The 13,547-nt window shown below is 39.0% G+C and overlaps 1 protein-coding gene across 1 annotated transcript in view; it reads right to left on the bottom strand.

The window, feature by feature from the left end:
- The window catches only part of SPHKAP (SPHK1 interactor, AKAP domain containing), a 61,532-nt gene that overhangs the window by 20,402 nt on the left and 27,583 nt on the right, over positions 1-13,547 (bottom strand). Inside the window, exons 3-4 of the mRNA XM_088132211.1 lie at positions 2,364-2,423; positions 7-141 (exon numbers count right to left, since the gene is read on the bottom strand). Coding sequence (XP_087988337.1) covers positions 7-141; positions 2,364-2,423 — 195 coding nt within the window. The remainder of the gene's footprint in view (positions 1-6; positions 142-2,363; positions 2,424-13,547) is intronic.

The raw sequence follows: 13,547 nt of genomic DNA, 5'->3' as shown, positions 1-13,547 counted from the left end.
TCATACCTGGGGCACTTCAAAATCAGCCTGAAGATTTCCTGGAGTTAATCCACTCAGCAAAATAATTTCATTGTCTTTTGGTGGTTGTACATTCATTGAGGTAATAATCTTTGGAAGATTTGGGGAGATTTTGACCAATTTCTGAAATACAAAAATCATGATCTTGAGGCAGACTGTATCATATTTGTTAAAACAGCCTTGCTATCAAATATAAAATAAGAATGGTTGCTGATGTGTCCTCAAAAATGATTTGAGAGTAAATTTCTCATTGATAGTAAACGTAGGTGAACTTTAAGATGGAGATGTCATGAGATCACACAATTTCAGCCATCCATTTTAAAATTATTTTTTTATTTCATTTATCATAGAGATGCCATATTTGGGAGACCCATATATCATGGTGCCTGTAAATGCTACATGACTGATTTCTGCTGATAGGAAAAGATTGAGAATTATTGGATTAAAATCATGCACAAATTTCAGAAATCCCCCCTTCACGTTTTCATGAACATGTACGGACAGAGAAAAGAACTATCCTAACTAGCCCAACCATCAGTGTTCTTGTGTCTGCCAACATCATGAAATCCATTTGATTTTTTTGGGCAGGGGGAGCTTAATTTGCTTCCTTCATTCTATTTTAAGCATAAAAAAGGCTTCTGATTGTTTTGGGCTCAGCAGACTTCAGGCTTGTAGAAAGAGTTTAATAAAATGCCAAATCCATCAGAGATTACACAAAAGGACTTGAAAGAATTTTAAATTTGTTTTGAGCATCAGGCCTGAATGGTGCTCAAAGCCTTTCCACACAATAATTCAGATTAGATCAATCTTATTTTTTTTAAAAATCAGCAGTTTAATTGGAATGTAATCATAGAATAATTTTGCATTGCCCATTATCATACAATTGGGAACCAGAAACCCTTGCTGCTCTAAATTTACACTGGAGGTCAAGATCTAACTTCTTCCATGACTTTGAGAATTTGCTTAAATCCAACATACTAAATATTAATTAAGTGTAGAAAAAAAATCTGATTCATTTCAGTCAGCTAGACTTTACCAACGTAAGGAAAACATTGGCACAAGCATGTAGAGGGGGGCATAGGATGTTTAGTAATTAAAATGTTTAGATTTGGGGAAGAAAGACAAAAAGTGACAAAAGAACTAGAATATTTAATTAAATTAAAACATTAGAAGGGGGAAATACATTTTTCAGGTATTTAAAAGTACGTATGCATGTATTTAACATCTTCTCAAGAATCAGACAAAAGGGTTAAGCTGCTCAAAACTATTCTAAAATTATTAGGAAAAACTCTGCTTAAAAAACTGTTCAGTGAAGGACGTATTGGTAGAATTTTTTCCTTGATGTTTGCCATGGAAATTCTGGGCAATTATCCATTAGGCATTATCTCTACAAGAACAGTTTGGATAAAGCCTCTTTTCTAAATGTGAGAATGGTGCTGCTGTGAGCCTGTTTGTGCACGTGCTGGATAAATGCAGAGTACCCCGACTGAGAAATTATTTTTTGAGTTGAAGTCTGCACTCTTTCCCACTCTAAATCCAACAACCCTTTCAAAGCTATCTTAACTGTGCAATGATTGGGACTGGAATAAGATGGCTGCTGATCTAACAAAGGACATTTTTTAAATAGTCAGGCCAACCAGAACTGGCAAAGCAGCAGAGCAATATCTTCAAAATAGAGATTACTGGCAATTCTCTGCTCCAATGTCTGAAAATGAATTTAGGAACTTCAGAAAAATAATAGTAGTACTAGTAGTAGTAGTAGTAGTAGTAGTAGTAGTAGTAATAATAATAATAATAATAATTATAATAATAATAATAATAATAATAATAATAATATAAAAAAGTATAGAAGGAAATCCAGTAATAATAGTAGCAATGGTAGTGTAGCCCACAGTTGCAAGAATAGTGCCTAGTCTGGACAAGGGGATTGAAATTGTTTTTTTCTTTGCTGGTAATTGTATTCATTTGTGTATCACCGAATGCCAGTTACTGTGTAGCTGTGCCATGCCTCTGCAGATGGGAGATTTGTATAAACTTGTGTTTCTATGTGGAGACTACATATCTGACTACTGAAATTTCTATTATCCAGATGTAAGAAGCAAACAGTCAAAATGTGTTCCACAATTAATTAGATTCATATTCTACCTTTCATCCAAGGGGCTCAAAGTAGCACACCTGGGAATGTTCCCTAAATGTTCTCTCCACTACGGACATTTTGTGAGATAAGTTGGGTTATGGAAAAGGGACTGGCTGAAGTCACCCCGTGAGCTGCACGGTTGAATGGGAACACTGTTGGATCTATTGCTGCGTGAGTTCTACCACATGTGTATTAGCAGTACACTTGCCTGTTTCATGAATTCACTGTTGTAATCAGCTTTGCCTGCATCCAGATTCACAAAGCATACCTGTAATCAGAGCATGAAAGAGCAAATGAAAAAAGAAGAAAAAGGACTATAGACTCTAACAGATTCCAGAAAAAAAAATCTATAAACCTATTTGGAGACAAAAATAAACTCATTTTTCTAAAGTCCTTTTGCAAGATGATAGCTTCTTCCATGAAAAGAAGGATTGTCAAAAAGTAAGCAGCTCATTACTTGGAAGAAGCATGCCAGAAAGAAGGACGGTGTTAAATTAATCTGGAACATAAGAAATTGATTTATTCTTTGTCTACCCTAATCTGACTAGCTGGGATTCTCCAATGATCCAGGGAGAGTTTTTTATACTACATACTTCTCAATGCTTCCAACAGAGCTGCTTGATTTTGAGCAGTACACAAAGCTAAATGATGACCTTTTCCTGGCACCCAAGAAACCATTCATACCCAAGGAAGACAAGTATCTGTATGTTTATATATCTGGGGGGTATGGGAATGCTTTATTGAGAATTTCATAGTAGAAACCTTCCCTTCCAAAGAAGCAAGCTATTTTGAAGATTAAGCAAGGGGGTTGTCTCTTTATGAATGATAGAAACCCTCAGTCCATTGCTACTGTCTAATTTAAATCTAGGTTTCTTCTTTGGATGATCTACAACACAAACTCTAGCAGAGAACTTCTGAAATGTTGCCTTATCTGGCTATTTTGATGCAATGAAAAAATTACAAGACATTTATAAATGATTCTCTGCATTTATAGCATTATCAAGGAGCAGTACTATTATACACACGCATACCCAAAACAACATGAAACAAATTTTTAAAGGAGCTCTGTTTGAAATTTAAATGAATGCAAAATGTAGATGACTATTGGATGCACAGTAGGAAGTCAGTGGGAGTTAGCTAGCAGAGAGGCATACTAGCTTTGCTAAGCAAGACCAAGAACTGGTTCCCTATTCTTTTCTATGCATAACAGACGTTCCTGGTTTTAATCTTTTAAGCTTCACAATGACCTAGATTAAGGGTTGGTACAAGTTGCACCCCGCTTGTGGAGGAATGACAACTTTCAGCAATCCCAGATAATACAGCCAAAAGTGAGGCAGGCTGAGAACTGTAGCTTTAAATTATTTTTTCTGAAGTTAAAAGGAGAAAGAAAACAGGATCTTAACACCAACAAAACTTTCTCTAATATCGGGCCCAAGGTCTAAAAGCTGAACCTGTATCCATTCAAAGAATGATTCAGAGGGTAAGAAATTACTGACATTTGGACTAAAGAGCTAATCTCCATGGCCTGTGCTATTTCCAGGCAATATGTTGTTATTGCCTTAATATGGTTTTCAATTTATCTGACTTGATTTGATTCTTCTGTAAGTCTCACTATAAGCTCTGAGACTTGGAATGGGATACAGAGATGTACCATCTGACTTATTCTTAGCAATCCCAATTGTTGTACAGTCCTAATCATTAACTAATCTGAAAATCTCTCTTTTTCATATCAACTGAGCACTTGTGATATTGTATATACTCAGGTATCCAGTATATCATCTTATCCAGTTGTATGGGATCGGTTTCAGGTTATAGGTCCTGGAGATATGGACAAGATGCTTATATTCTCAATCTGTGCCAGCGACCTCACTTTCTTTTCCTTTGAATTTCCCCTTGGATGGTGTTGCAGTACAGGGAAAAACACTACTATTTCAGTGGTAGAGCTAAGGACTCATGCCTATCAAACTCATGGGCTGAGGCTGAAGCAAGGAAAACATTATGGGGACAAGGAGGAAAATAAATGTTTCAAGTCCATTTCATCAAATGAAATTAAAGAAAAAAGTAATTTTGCAATCAGATCTACATGCCAAAAATTGTTGTGTTAATCATAGAATACAAACTGATCAAATATTAGTAATGAAGCCAGATTTAGCAGTGTAGGACTGGAAAGAATCTGAAGGCCATTTCATCCAATGGTGTCCTATGACAATATGACAATATTCTCAACAGATAATCATAAAACACAGAAGATTCTGTTAGACAAATCACAGCTTGCTTTTTGTTGATCTGGGACTGGAATAAAAGACAGAAAGAAACTTGCTTTAAGAATGTATCAGAGTCACTAGGGAGAAAAGACTGTACACTACCCACAATGAAGGAATGGTTGGTGAAGATGACGGAACTCGTAGAGATGGCTAAATTAATATCCTTGATCAGAGAAAAGATGACGTCTACATTTATGGCTTACTGGAAACCCCTTACTGGAAACTTTTTGCATGAAACAGAAAAAAAAATGCACTTATGACTTGTGGTTTTGATTATTAGAAAAAAATTGGATAATACAAAAAAGTTAGCTTTTTTTTTTGTAATCATAAAGTAAGAGATAATTTTTGTAATCATATTTATATTTGCTGCAAAGGAAATTGGACATTCTCTTTCTCTTCTTTCTTTCTGCACTTTTGTTTTTTTCTTTTTTCTTTTTCTTTGTTCTCTTTATTCTTTGTGTTAGTTTTTATGTTCTCTTTAAAACCTTTAATAAAAATTTACATCAAGGGAGAAATAACTGTAGAACAAGTATCAGGGATGTACAATAGCACAATTCAGATTATGGGTTTTATATTAATCTAGTTCTAACTTATACCTATGTAATATGCATTGATTGCTCATAAAAAAAAAATTCAGGAGCTATGGCAACAAAATGCATAACGTATTGACAATTGAACCCAGAAACGGAGAGTCAAGAAAGGATAGTATAATACATTATTTTACTTTAAAATGTTGTTTTTGCATAGTTCCAGACACAAACAGATTTAAATAAATGAATCTTAAAATATGTCACTTGGATGGTGATTGTCACTTCAACCATGTGAATTTATGTCTGCCTACATTATAGAAAACATTTGCCATAAAGACACTCTATAAAGCAGCTCTATTTACAAAATATTTTAAGCTTGGGAATAAATACCTTGTTCATAAGAACATTCTCTTTCATGAGCTTTTAAAAATTCTGTACTCTGTTACTGTTCTACCTGGAAAATATGTATTTGTAAAATTGCCCAAGGAAGCACTGCTACAAGGAAGAGCTTACTCATTCAATTGCCATTGAATTACAGTAATACCTCGGTTCAAGAACGCTTCTGTTCACGAACAATTCGGTTTGCGAACAGCAGCGTTCGCAAAATTTTGCTTCCGTTCGCAAACTCCGCATCGGGTGACGAACACGACCCGTGGCCATCTTCCCTGCTCTGATACGTGGTCGTGGCTTCCTCTAGGCGAGATCGTGGTCGCAGACACTTGCTGTGAAGCTTTTTGGTGTCACCTCAAGCAAGGTTAGTGTTCTCTCTCTTCATACTGTACTGTACTTTGTTTCATATTTTTGTGATTAAAAAAAAATACATATGGTTCAGAACGGATTAACTGTATTTACATTGAACCTTACGGGAAAATTTGATTTGGTTGGCGACCACGTTCATAGGGGTCAGAACGAATTAACCTTATTTACATTGAACCTTATGGGGAAATTTGATTTGGTTCATTACCCGAATCATGGAACGAATTAAATTCGTGAACCGAGGTACCACTGAATAACCCTACATAAAATCCTAATATGTGTCTATATTTGTGGTTCTAATTTTTCAATCTGCTATGAATCTTTCTGTAAAGAGTAATACCTGTTACAGATACACAGGTACTGATTACACATACATTTAATTTTGGTTGGTTATGAAAGGCCCGCTGCCCAAGAAAAAGCTCAATAGTTATCACATTGGTTAACTCTCCCTTTATTATTAACTATATCATTAATATGACAAATTACAACAAAAAGACCAAATTAAATTGTTTGGACTAAACTATTTTTTTCTTCATCTAGAATCACAAATGAAATATTTAAGACAAGGTATGTATATATTGAAAAAATATGAGTCATTTTTCTCCAGAATGGTCTCTTATAACTATTGAGAAATAAAAGTCTTCTACCCAAGTTCTTTACCACTGCTATGTTGTGGACAAACTCTATTTGCAAGTGCAGAATTTGCATTTCTGTCTTCAGGGAGTACTGCCATTTAACAAGAAAGAAGAAAACATCCGTGTCTGTAGACCAATGTTTCTCAACCTTGGCAACTTTAAGATGTGTGGACTTCAACTCCCAGAATTCCCCAGCCAGGGTAGGTTATATGGAGGTAAACCTGGAAATTAATTGTCCTGTTCATATGGATTTTTTTCACCTTGTGTTTTGGAGGATATAGAGAGAACATGTTTTTTTCATCTGGGTAGGATAGGACTGGTTCCATGGTTACAGTAGGTGAAGAATGCCTCTTTGAATGAAGGGTGTATTTATATAAGACATTGGTCTACCCTTTTCTATTCAACATCATACTTCACTACCAATCCTGTGGTTCTTTTCTCATACAGTTTTCTACACTGAAAGCATGTTTCTTCTAGACAAGGAACTATTTTTGACTGAAGGAAAGTGACTTTTTTGGGTGGGTGGGACCCATAGAAGAAAATTAAGGGGATAGTTCTTCCACTATTCCCACCATCACTTTTCTGTTCATTTGGCATGAACCTGAATCTAACCCACTCACCTACCACAATGCCTTCTTACTAGTCAATCTATTGCAAAGTCAAACTGCAAGTTATATGTATTGTACTTGTAATGGTCTGCCGCCACATTGCTTTCCACTGTACCAGCCCAGTTTACACGGCCTGTTTGTCAAATCATATTCAGATTTCAGTTTTGCTGGGCAGACGGGAAGTAAATTAATTTAGATGCATTATAGAGGGAGAGTACAATGTGATTTTATACTTTCAGGAGGAATAATTTGAAAGAAAATTTTCCCCACAGTATTATAATGGGTCGTGAGCAGCTCAAAATCCTGGCTCCCTTGAGTACTCTTAGCATTTGGATGAACATCTTTTGCAAACACTGGAGTCAGCTAAAGACTGGGAATGAAAATATTGTTCTATATTATATTTCTTTGGGGAGAAGCAAAATAAGAGCTCCAGGTTTCATAAAGGTAAGGGCAAAAGGCCAACTTTTCTCAAATTCAGCTTCAGCTTTTCATTTCCAAAATGAAACTCTATGCCTTATTTTTGATATCGTAAGATAAGATAATGCAAAAAAATGGTATCTTCAGCAAAGTAGTCATCTGCTCCCCCAGTCTATCAACCAGCTCCAGTTCTTCTAAGGGGCATCAAAATGCTGAGGAGACCTGTCATATAAAATAAATTGCATTTATGTTTTGTCAAAATTATTGGGAAAAGCAAAGAACCAGTCTGCCACCATAGCGCCCTTTGACAGATCTTGGCTATGTCAGTCATTGATGATTGATACCAATCTTCTGCTTGTCAGATTGCCCTCAAACAACTTTCCTGGCAGATTTCCAGCAGAACATTCAAATCTCTCCTCTCCACTTCTCAGTAAATTCAGGGAAAAGCCTTTTCATGTTGCACTGGAACTGGTGAGGAGAGACATGGGCTCAGGCTCCATTCTACCTCCTAAGAATGATGACCCTGCAGTCTAGCTTAATAAAGAACACATAGTTTGGTTGTTTTCTGGCAGATGTTTCATTACTAGGGTAGATAACAGCATCAGTGCCTGGGAGAGTGGACTTTGCTGGCCAGAAAGAAAACAACCAAGCTCAGACAACACCAAGAACCTAAAAGTTCAATCTTGTTAATATATATTCTCTACTATTGGAAAGAATATGTCAATGAGGAATTGCATTGGTACAGTGTTTGTGGGGTGCCACAGGATTCTAATCTCTCTCCCCTCCTTTTCAACATCTACAGGTAATCCTTGACTTATGACCACAATTGGACCAGAATTTCCATCACTAAGTGATGTGGTCATAAAATGAGACTCAAATGACCACATTGCTTAGGGACAGCAATACTAGGACTCCCTGGTGCCATTGTTAAGCAAATTCCACTAGTCATGAGCTGAGGACTCACCCCAATCCAAGCCATTCTGGGCTTGGTCTCTCCCAGCTTCAAGCCTCAGTAAGGTAAGGGACTGCCTCCAACTCCCCCCGATCTCTGTCCTTTTGGCTGCCCTGAACCCTGCCTTGCGGGGCAGCAAGCAGCCCCAGAACCACATGGATCTTGGGCTGCTTGCCATGCTGCAGCTTAGGGGCTTCTTGGCCCTCCTCTCCCCTTCGCTCACTTGCATCCACCAGCACCCTCCTCCCTTCATGCATCCACCAGCACCCTCCTCCCTTCACTCACTCACATGCACCAGTGCCCTCCTTCCCCCTTTGCTTGCTTGCACACACCAACCATCGTCCTCCTTCGCTTGCTTGTACATATCACGTCCCATTCACGCTGTGCTGCTTTGCAGGAGGAAGACTTTGCAGGAGGAAGGAGAAAGCCTCACAAACAGCCAGCAGCTTCCAACGTGAACTGCAGACAGTCACTCACGCCTAGTTACCTTGCAGCTTGACTACTGCAATGTACTCTACATTGGGCTGTCCTAGAAGGCCACCCAGAAGCTTCAACTGGTCCAGAATGTGGTGGCATGAGCAGTAATGGGCATGCCTTGATATTCCCATGTAACACCTCTGTTTTGTAAGCTGCACTGGTTGCCAGTTTGCTTCTAGGTACAACTCATGATACTGGTTATTACCTATAAAGCCCTACATGGCATAGGGCCTGGTTACTTGAAGGACCACCTGATTGCCATAACATCTGCCTGGCTGACTGAATCCTGCAGTGTTGGCGTGCTCCAAGTTCCTTCGAATTAAACAATGTCATCTATTGGGACCCTGGAAGCGTGCTTTCTCTGTAGCAGCACCTGCTACAGGGGATTTTGGTTTTTTATCACTGTGTTGTATAACTTACTTCATTTTACCTTATTTTACTTTCCTATCTTTTCTGTTATCCTTTTGCTCACTATAATTTTAGAACTTGCATTGTTACTGTTACTTGGTCTCAGAGGATAAATATAATTCAATCAATCAATCAATCAATCAATCATATGTTTTGTTTTAAGAAAAGAAGCTGGCATGCTACAAATCAAGGCATTAGTCTCCTAGCATCATATGTATTTGCAGGTATATCTTTGGGCCCCATAACATTTCCACTGGAATGGCGGAAACAATCTTTTGCAACTAATTCACCTTTTGGTTAGTGTGTGTTTAGTGCTGCCCCGTGGAAGCCCATGTATCCTGACAATTCCCAATGTACCCTTGCCGCAAAAAGTGACCTACTCCTATACTAGAGCAAGGATGGGCAAAAGCATAATTCTGGATGAGGACATGGGAAACACTGTTCTCTGGGTAATAATGCAAAATGGCAGGGTTTTCTTGGGTTTTGGAGTTTAGGGTTTTTAAATTGCATAAAGCCTATTTTACAAACTGAGGCTGTTATGCATTTCCCGTCTCAAAGTGGTGGAAAGTCATGCTGCCACTTGTCATTCCATTGTCCTGCTGTATTTTAAAAAAGGATTCTGTGTTTCCTCTTCTTGGCTTCTTCAGTCACCCAGTTTCTGTGCCTTCCCCTACTCTGTCCATTGGTTTGACAGCAAATGTCCCTTTCCCCTTGAGTTTGCACAGTATCTTTGTAATTGTACTCGAAAGAACCAAAAATATTATAACCAGACCAGCCCCCTCTTCTACTTTTAGAAAACTTATCAATTACTCTAAGAGGAATTTTTCCTTTCCTGTATTTTCTTTTAAATGGGGAAAGGGGAGATAGAACCACTGTCCCTTTCATGGGACTTCTTCACATTAGTTGCATGTTGAAAACTTGCTTGCTCACTGTCCTGCTCCCTGCTTGCAGTTCTTTGCTCCAAAAAGTTTGCCCACCCCTGTCATAGGTGTATCTCCATTAACAGGAAGACCTGGATCTCCAGGAATAAACAGTACCTGCTCTAATGTCAGCAAATCTATCTACTGTACAAAAAACAAACAAGCCAACAAACCTGAACCAAAGTTACATCTAGGAAATAGAGGTAGGCTCCTTTTAAGCAATGATATACAAGGTCTAGGCTGGGAGGGGAAGGTGATTAAAATTTGGGGCTGCGCTTCTTACTGATTCTTTCTATTTTGGTTCTTTCTATTTATATCATTGGGTCCTGGCAGATGGATCTGTAACCTTGAGTTACAGAAAGAGACATTAGGAAGTCTGTTACAAAAGTGGCTTTATAGTATTTTCCTTCATATAGGACACATGCATCCTTTAGGAAGAGACACAAGCCAGATGGCCTAGAGAGCAGGGTTAAACTTGCTGCTGAATTCTGATTTCCTGTGTCAAGATCTTTTGAAGACAGCAGGCTTGTGACATCCAAAAGGAAAGGAAATCAACCTTTCCAATTAAGCGGCATCACAATGGCACACTTGAAAGGTGCAGTTCAGAGTGAAAGATAATAAAGAGTTATGCAAAGAAGTGTAAAAATTGAACAGAATTTCATATGTGAAGGGAAAGAGGAGATGAAAGTACATCCTTATATTGTATTTTAAAAATTAACAAATGATAGCTAATGGCTTTGACTTTAGGGGATTGTGCTCCCGTGTGTATGGTTTATTCTGAGCCTGTGAGGCCAAGTTCATCTAGGGAATATTAAACCTATGCATCTTTGAAAATTAAGTGATAAGTGATCATTTTTATAAGATAAATGATATGGGACATAAAAGTAGGGTTACCAGACTGAGCCTGCAAAAATCAAGGGAACCATGAGATGGCAGCTTCAGATATAACTCTTCGCTGCGTTCCAAAGTGGTCCCAATCCAGATTTTGCAGCTTAGATGCTATAGTCCTACATGAGGAAAGGCTGACCTGCTGCCACCTAGTGGTTGCCTGATGTTTTGCAGCCCAGATCAGGTATCAGTACAGGTGGTCCTCGCTTAATGGCCACTCGTTCAGTGACAATTCAAACTTACAACAGGGCTGAACAAGTGGTAGTTACAACCAGTCCTCGTAATATCAGTCTCAGTGTCCCAGTGGTTAAGCCATGGAGTTTCTGCTGCAATGTAGGCTAGATTACTAGAACAAAATTCTCACACAGCATGCACCCTCAAAAAAAAAAAAGAAAAAAAAATGTGCACCAGTTTTATGGAAGCAAAAGAAAGAGGAGGAGAAAGAGGGGAAGGAGGATGTTTTAATTCATTATATTTAACCATGCTTTTTCTCTATAAGCATTTTCAAATTTCAAACAAAACAAAACAATGCAATGCAATTAAAAGGCTCATTTTAAAATGTAAACTATTTCATTAAATGATGCTAATATGTAAAAATATTTTTAAAATTTGGCAAAGATGCTGAATATATAGAAATCTGTAATTATGATTGGGACGCCACAATGTACAAATAAAGAAGTCACACTAGAGCAAAATAATGTCTCTTGCATAATACAGTATGACTATAATGCTATTATGTAAGCCATGCGTTATAGATTGAATATGAACTGTTTTGTGTGCTATTTTGCTAAAATCATGTGTTTACTTATATCTTCAGATTAATACAAATTACAACAGAACAGATAGATATGACTGTCATTTCAGCAAGCTTTCAGTGTCGCCTGTCATGGTCAGATCATGTCCTGGTAACCGTGAGATTCTCTGGCACTGCCCCCTTGCTGCAGGGAGGAGGGACCTATTAAATTGGTTTTACCCTAGCAACTGATGGACCCAGATGGGTTCCAGAGAAAGCTGGGGGTTATTCCTGGGGGTCTGCTGCACAGTCTGACTGAAGCCTTGGCTTTTGCTTGGAATGAGAGGGTGGCTGTGGCTTTGAATCGGATCACACTCATGTGACCTCTCCTCTTTCATCGCTGTCTGTGGTTCACAGAGGAGCTAAGGGAGATAAAACAGGAGAAGAGACATCTAGAGTGGCACTGAAAGTCGATGAGGGACAAACTCAATCAAACACAAGTGAGAACTGCTATTAAGGCCTACTTTGGGGCAGTAAGAGCAGTAAAGCGACAATACTTCTCCACTGTTATTGCATCTGCGGATAGCCATTTGGTGGCCTTGTTTAAGGTGACACGAGCTCTCCTGGGGAAGGAGGATGGAGGTGCACCTACTGTATAAGGCTGGACAAAGGAATTTGGGGACCATTTGTTGGACAAAATCATTCAAATTCATTCCAAGTTGGATGCCAGCTTTGATACAGGTCCAAGGGAGATGACTGGGGAATAGTATTGCCCAGTTATCTGGGAACGGTTTGATCCTGTTGATCCTGAGGAAGTAGACAGGGTCCTTATAACTATGAGCAAAGCCCCCTGCTCCTTAGATCCCTTCCCCTCTTGGCTAGTTAAGGCTGCTAAGGGGGTGTCATATGGTTAGATCCTAGCAGTGGTTAATTCTTCCTTGAGGGAGGGAGCTGTTCTGCCACCCCTTCAGGAGGCACTACTTTGCCCCCTCCTCAAGAAACCATCACTGGGTCCCACCATACTAGACAACTTTTATCCAGTGTCCAACCTCCCTTTTTTAGGGAAGCAGCAGCAGCAACTTCAGTGGGCCCTGGATGAAGCAGATTATGTGGACCCCTTTCAGTTGGGATTCAGGGCTAGGCATGAGACAAAGACATCATTGGTCATACTTTTGGATGATCTCTGGCAGGAGCTGGACAGTACATCTGGCCTTGCTCTTCTTGACCTCTCAGTGGCCTTTGATACCACTGACCATGGTATCCTTTCTGGATCGGCTCCATAGGCTGGGAGTGTGTAGTGGCAGTGCAAAGGACCATTGTTATTTTGAGTTTAGGTGACATATTTTGATTTCTCTTGCACATGTTAAGAAAGTTCACTCTAAGTCAAAATAATGTTTAGCTGGCTTGTTTTTCACTTTTACTTAGAAGTGGGAGGAGAGGAAAAACCCTCAGGATTGTTTAGGTTAAGCACTAGCTTATCTATACAGTTCCCAGGCTCTTGATTCACGTGATGAGCAGGTCAGTGTTGGGCTCCCACAGCCTCTGACTCTATGGAAACAGAGTCATGAGATTGTAGTGCCAGACTTCGATAAAAATCCTGGCATTGGCCCTTGAGTCTTGGAGCATGGACATGGGCCTTGGGTCCAGGAGCTGTGTTATCTAAGCACTTATTTGCATCAGCCACCAAACAATGGCTGTGGTTTCCAGTTCAGTCTTGTTTCCAGCAGCATTCCAGGGTGGGAGAGTCTAAAAAGGCAAGGCAGCAGTTGTGGCAGCACTATCAAAACCCTGCCCCATTTGATGG

This window comes from Python bivittatus, unplaced genomic scaffold, assembly GCF_059951505.1.
Source record: "Python bivittatus isolate LINGU-HERP-01145 unplaced genomic scaffold, Pbiv_v1 ctg000980_np1212, whole genome shotgun sequence".
In the NCBI taxonomy this organism is placed as follows: domain Eukaryota; kingdom Metazoa; phylum Chordata; class Lepidosauria; order Squamata; family Pythonidae; genus Python; species Python bivittatus.
This window is presented reverse-complemented; position numbering and strand designations above follow the sequence as displayed.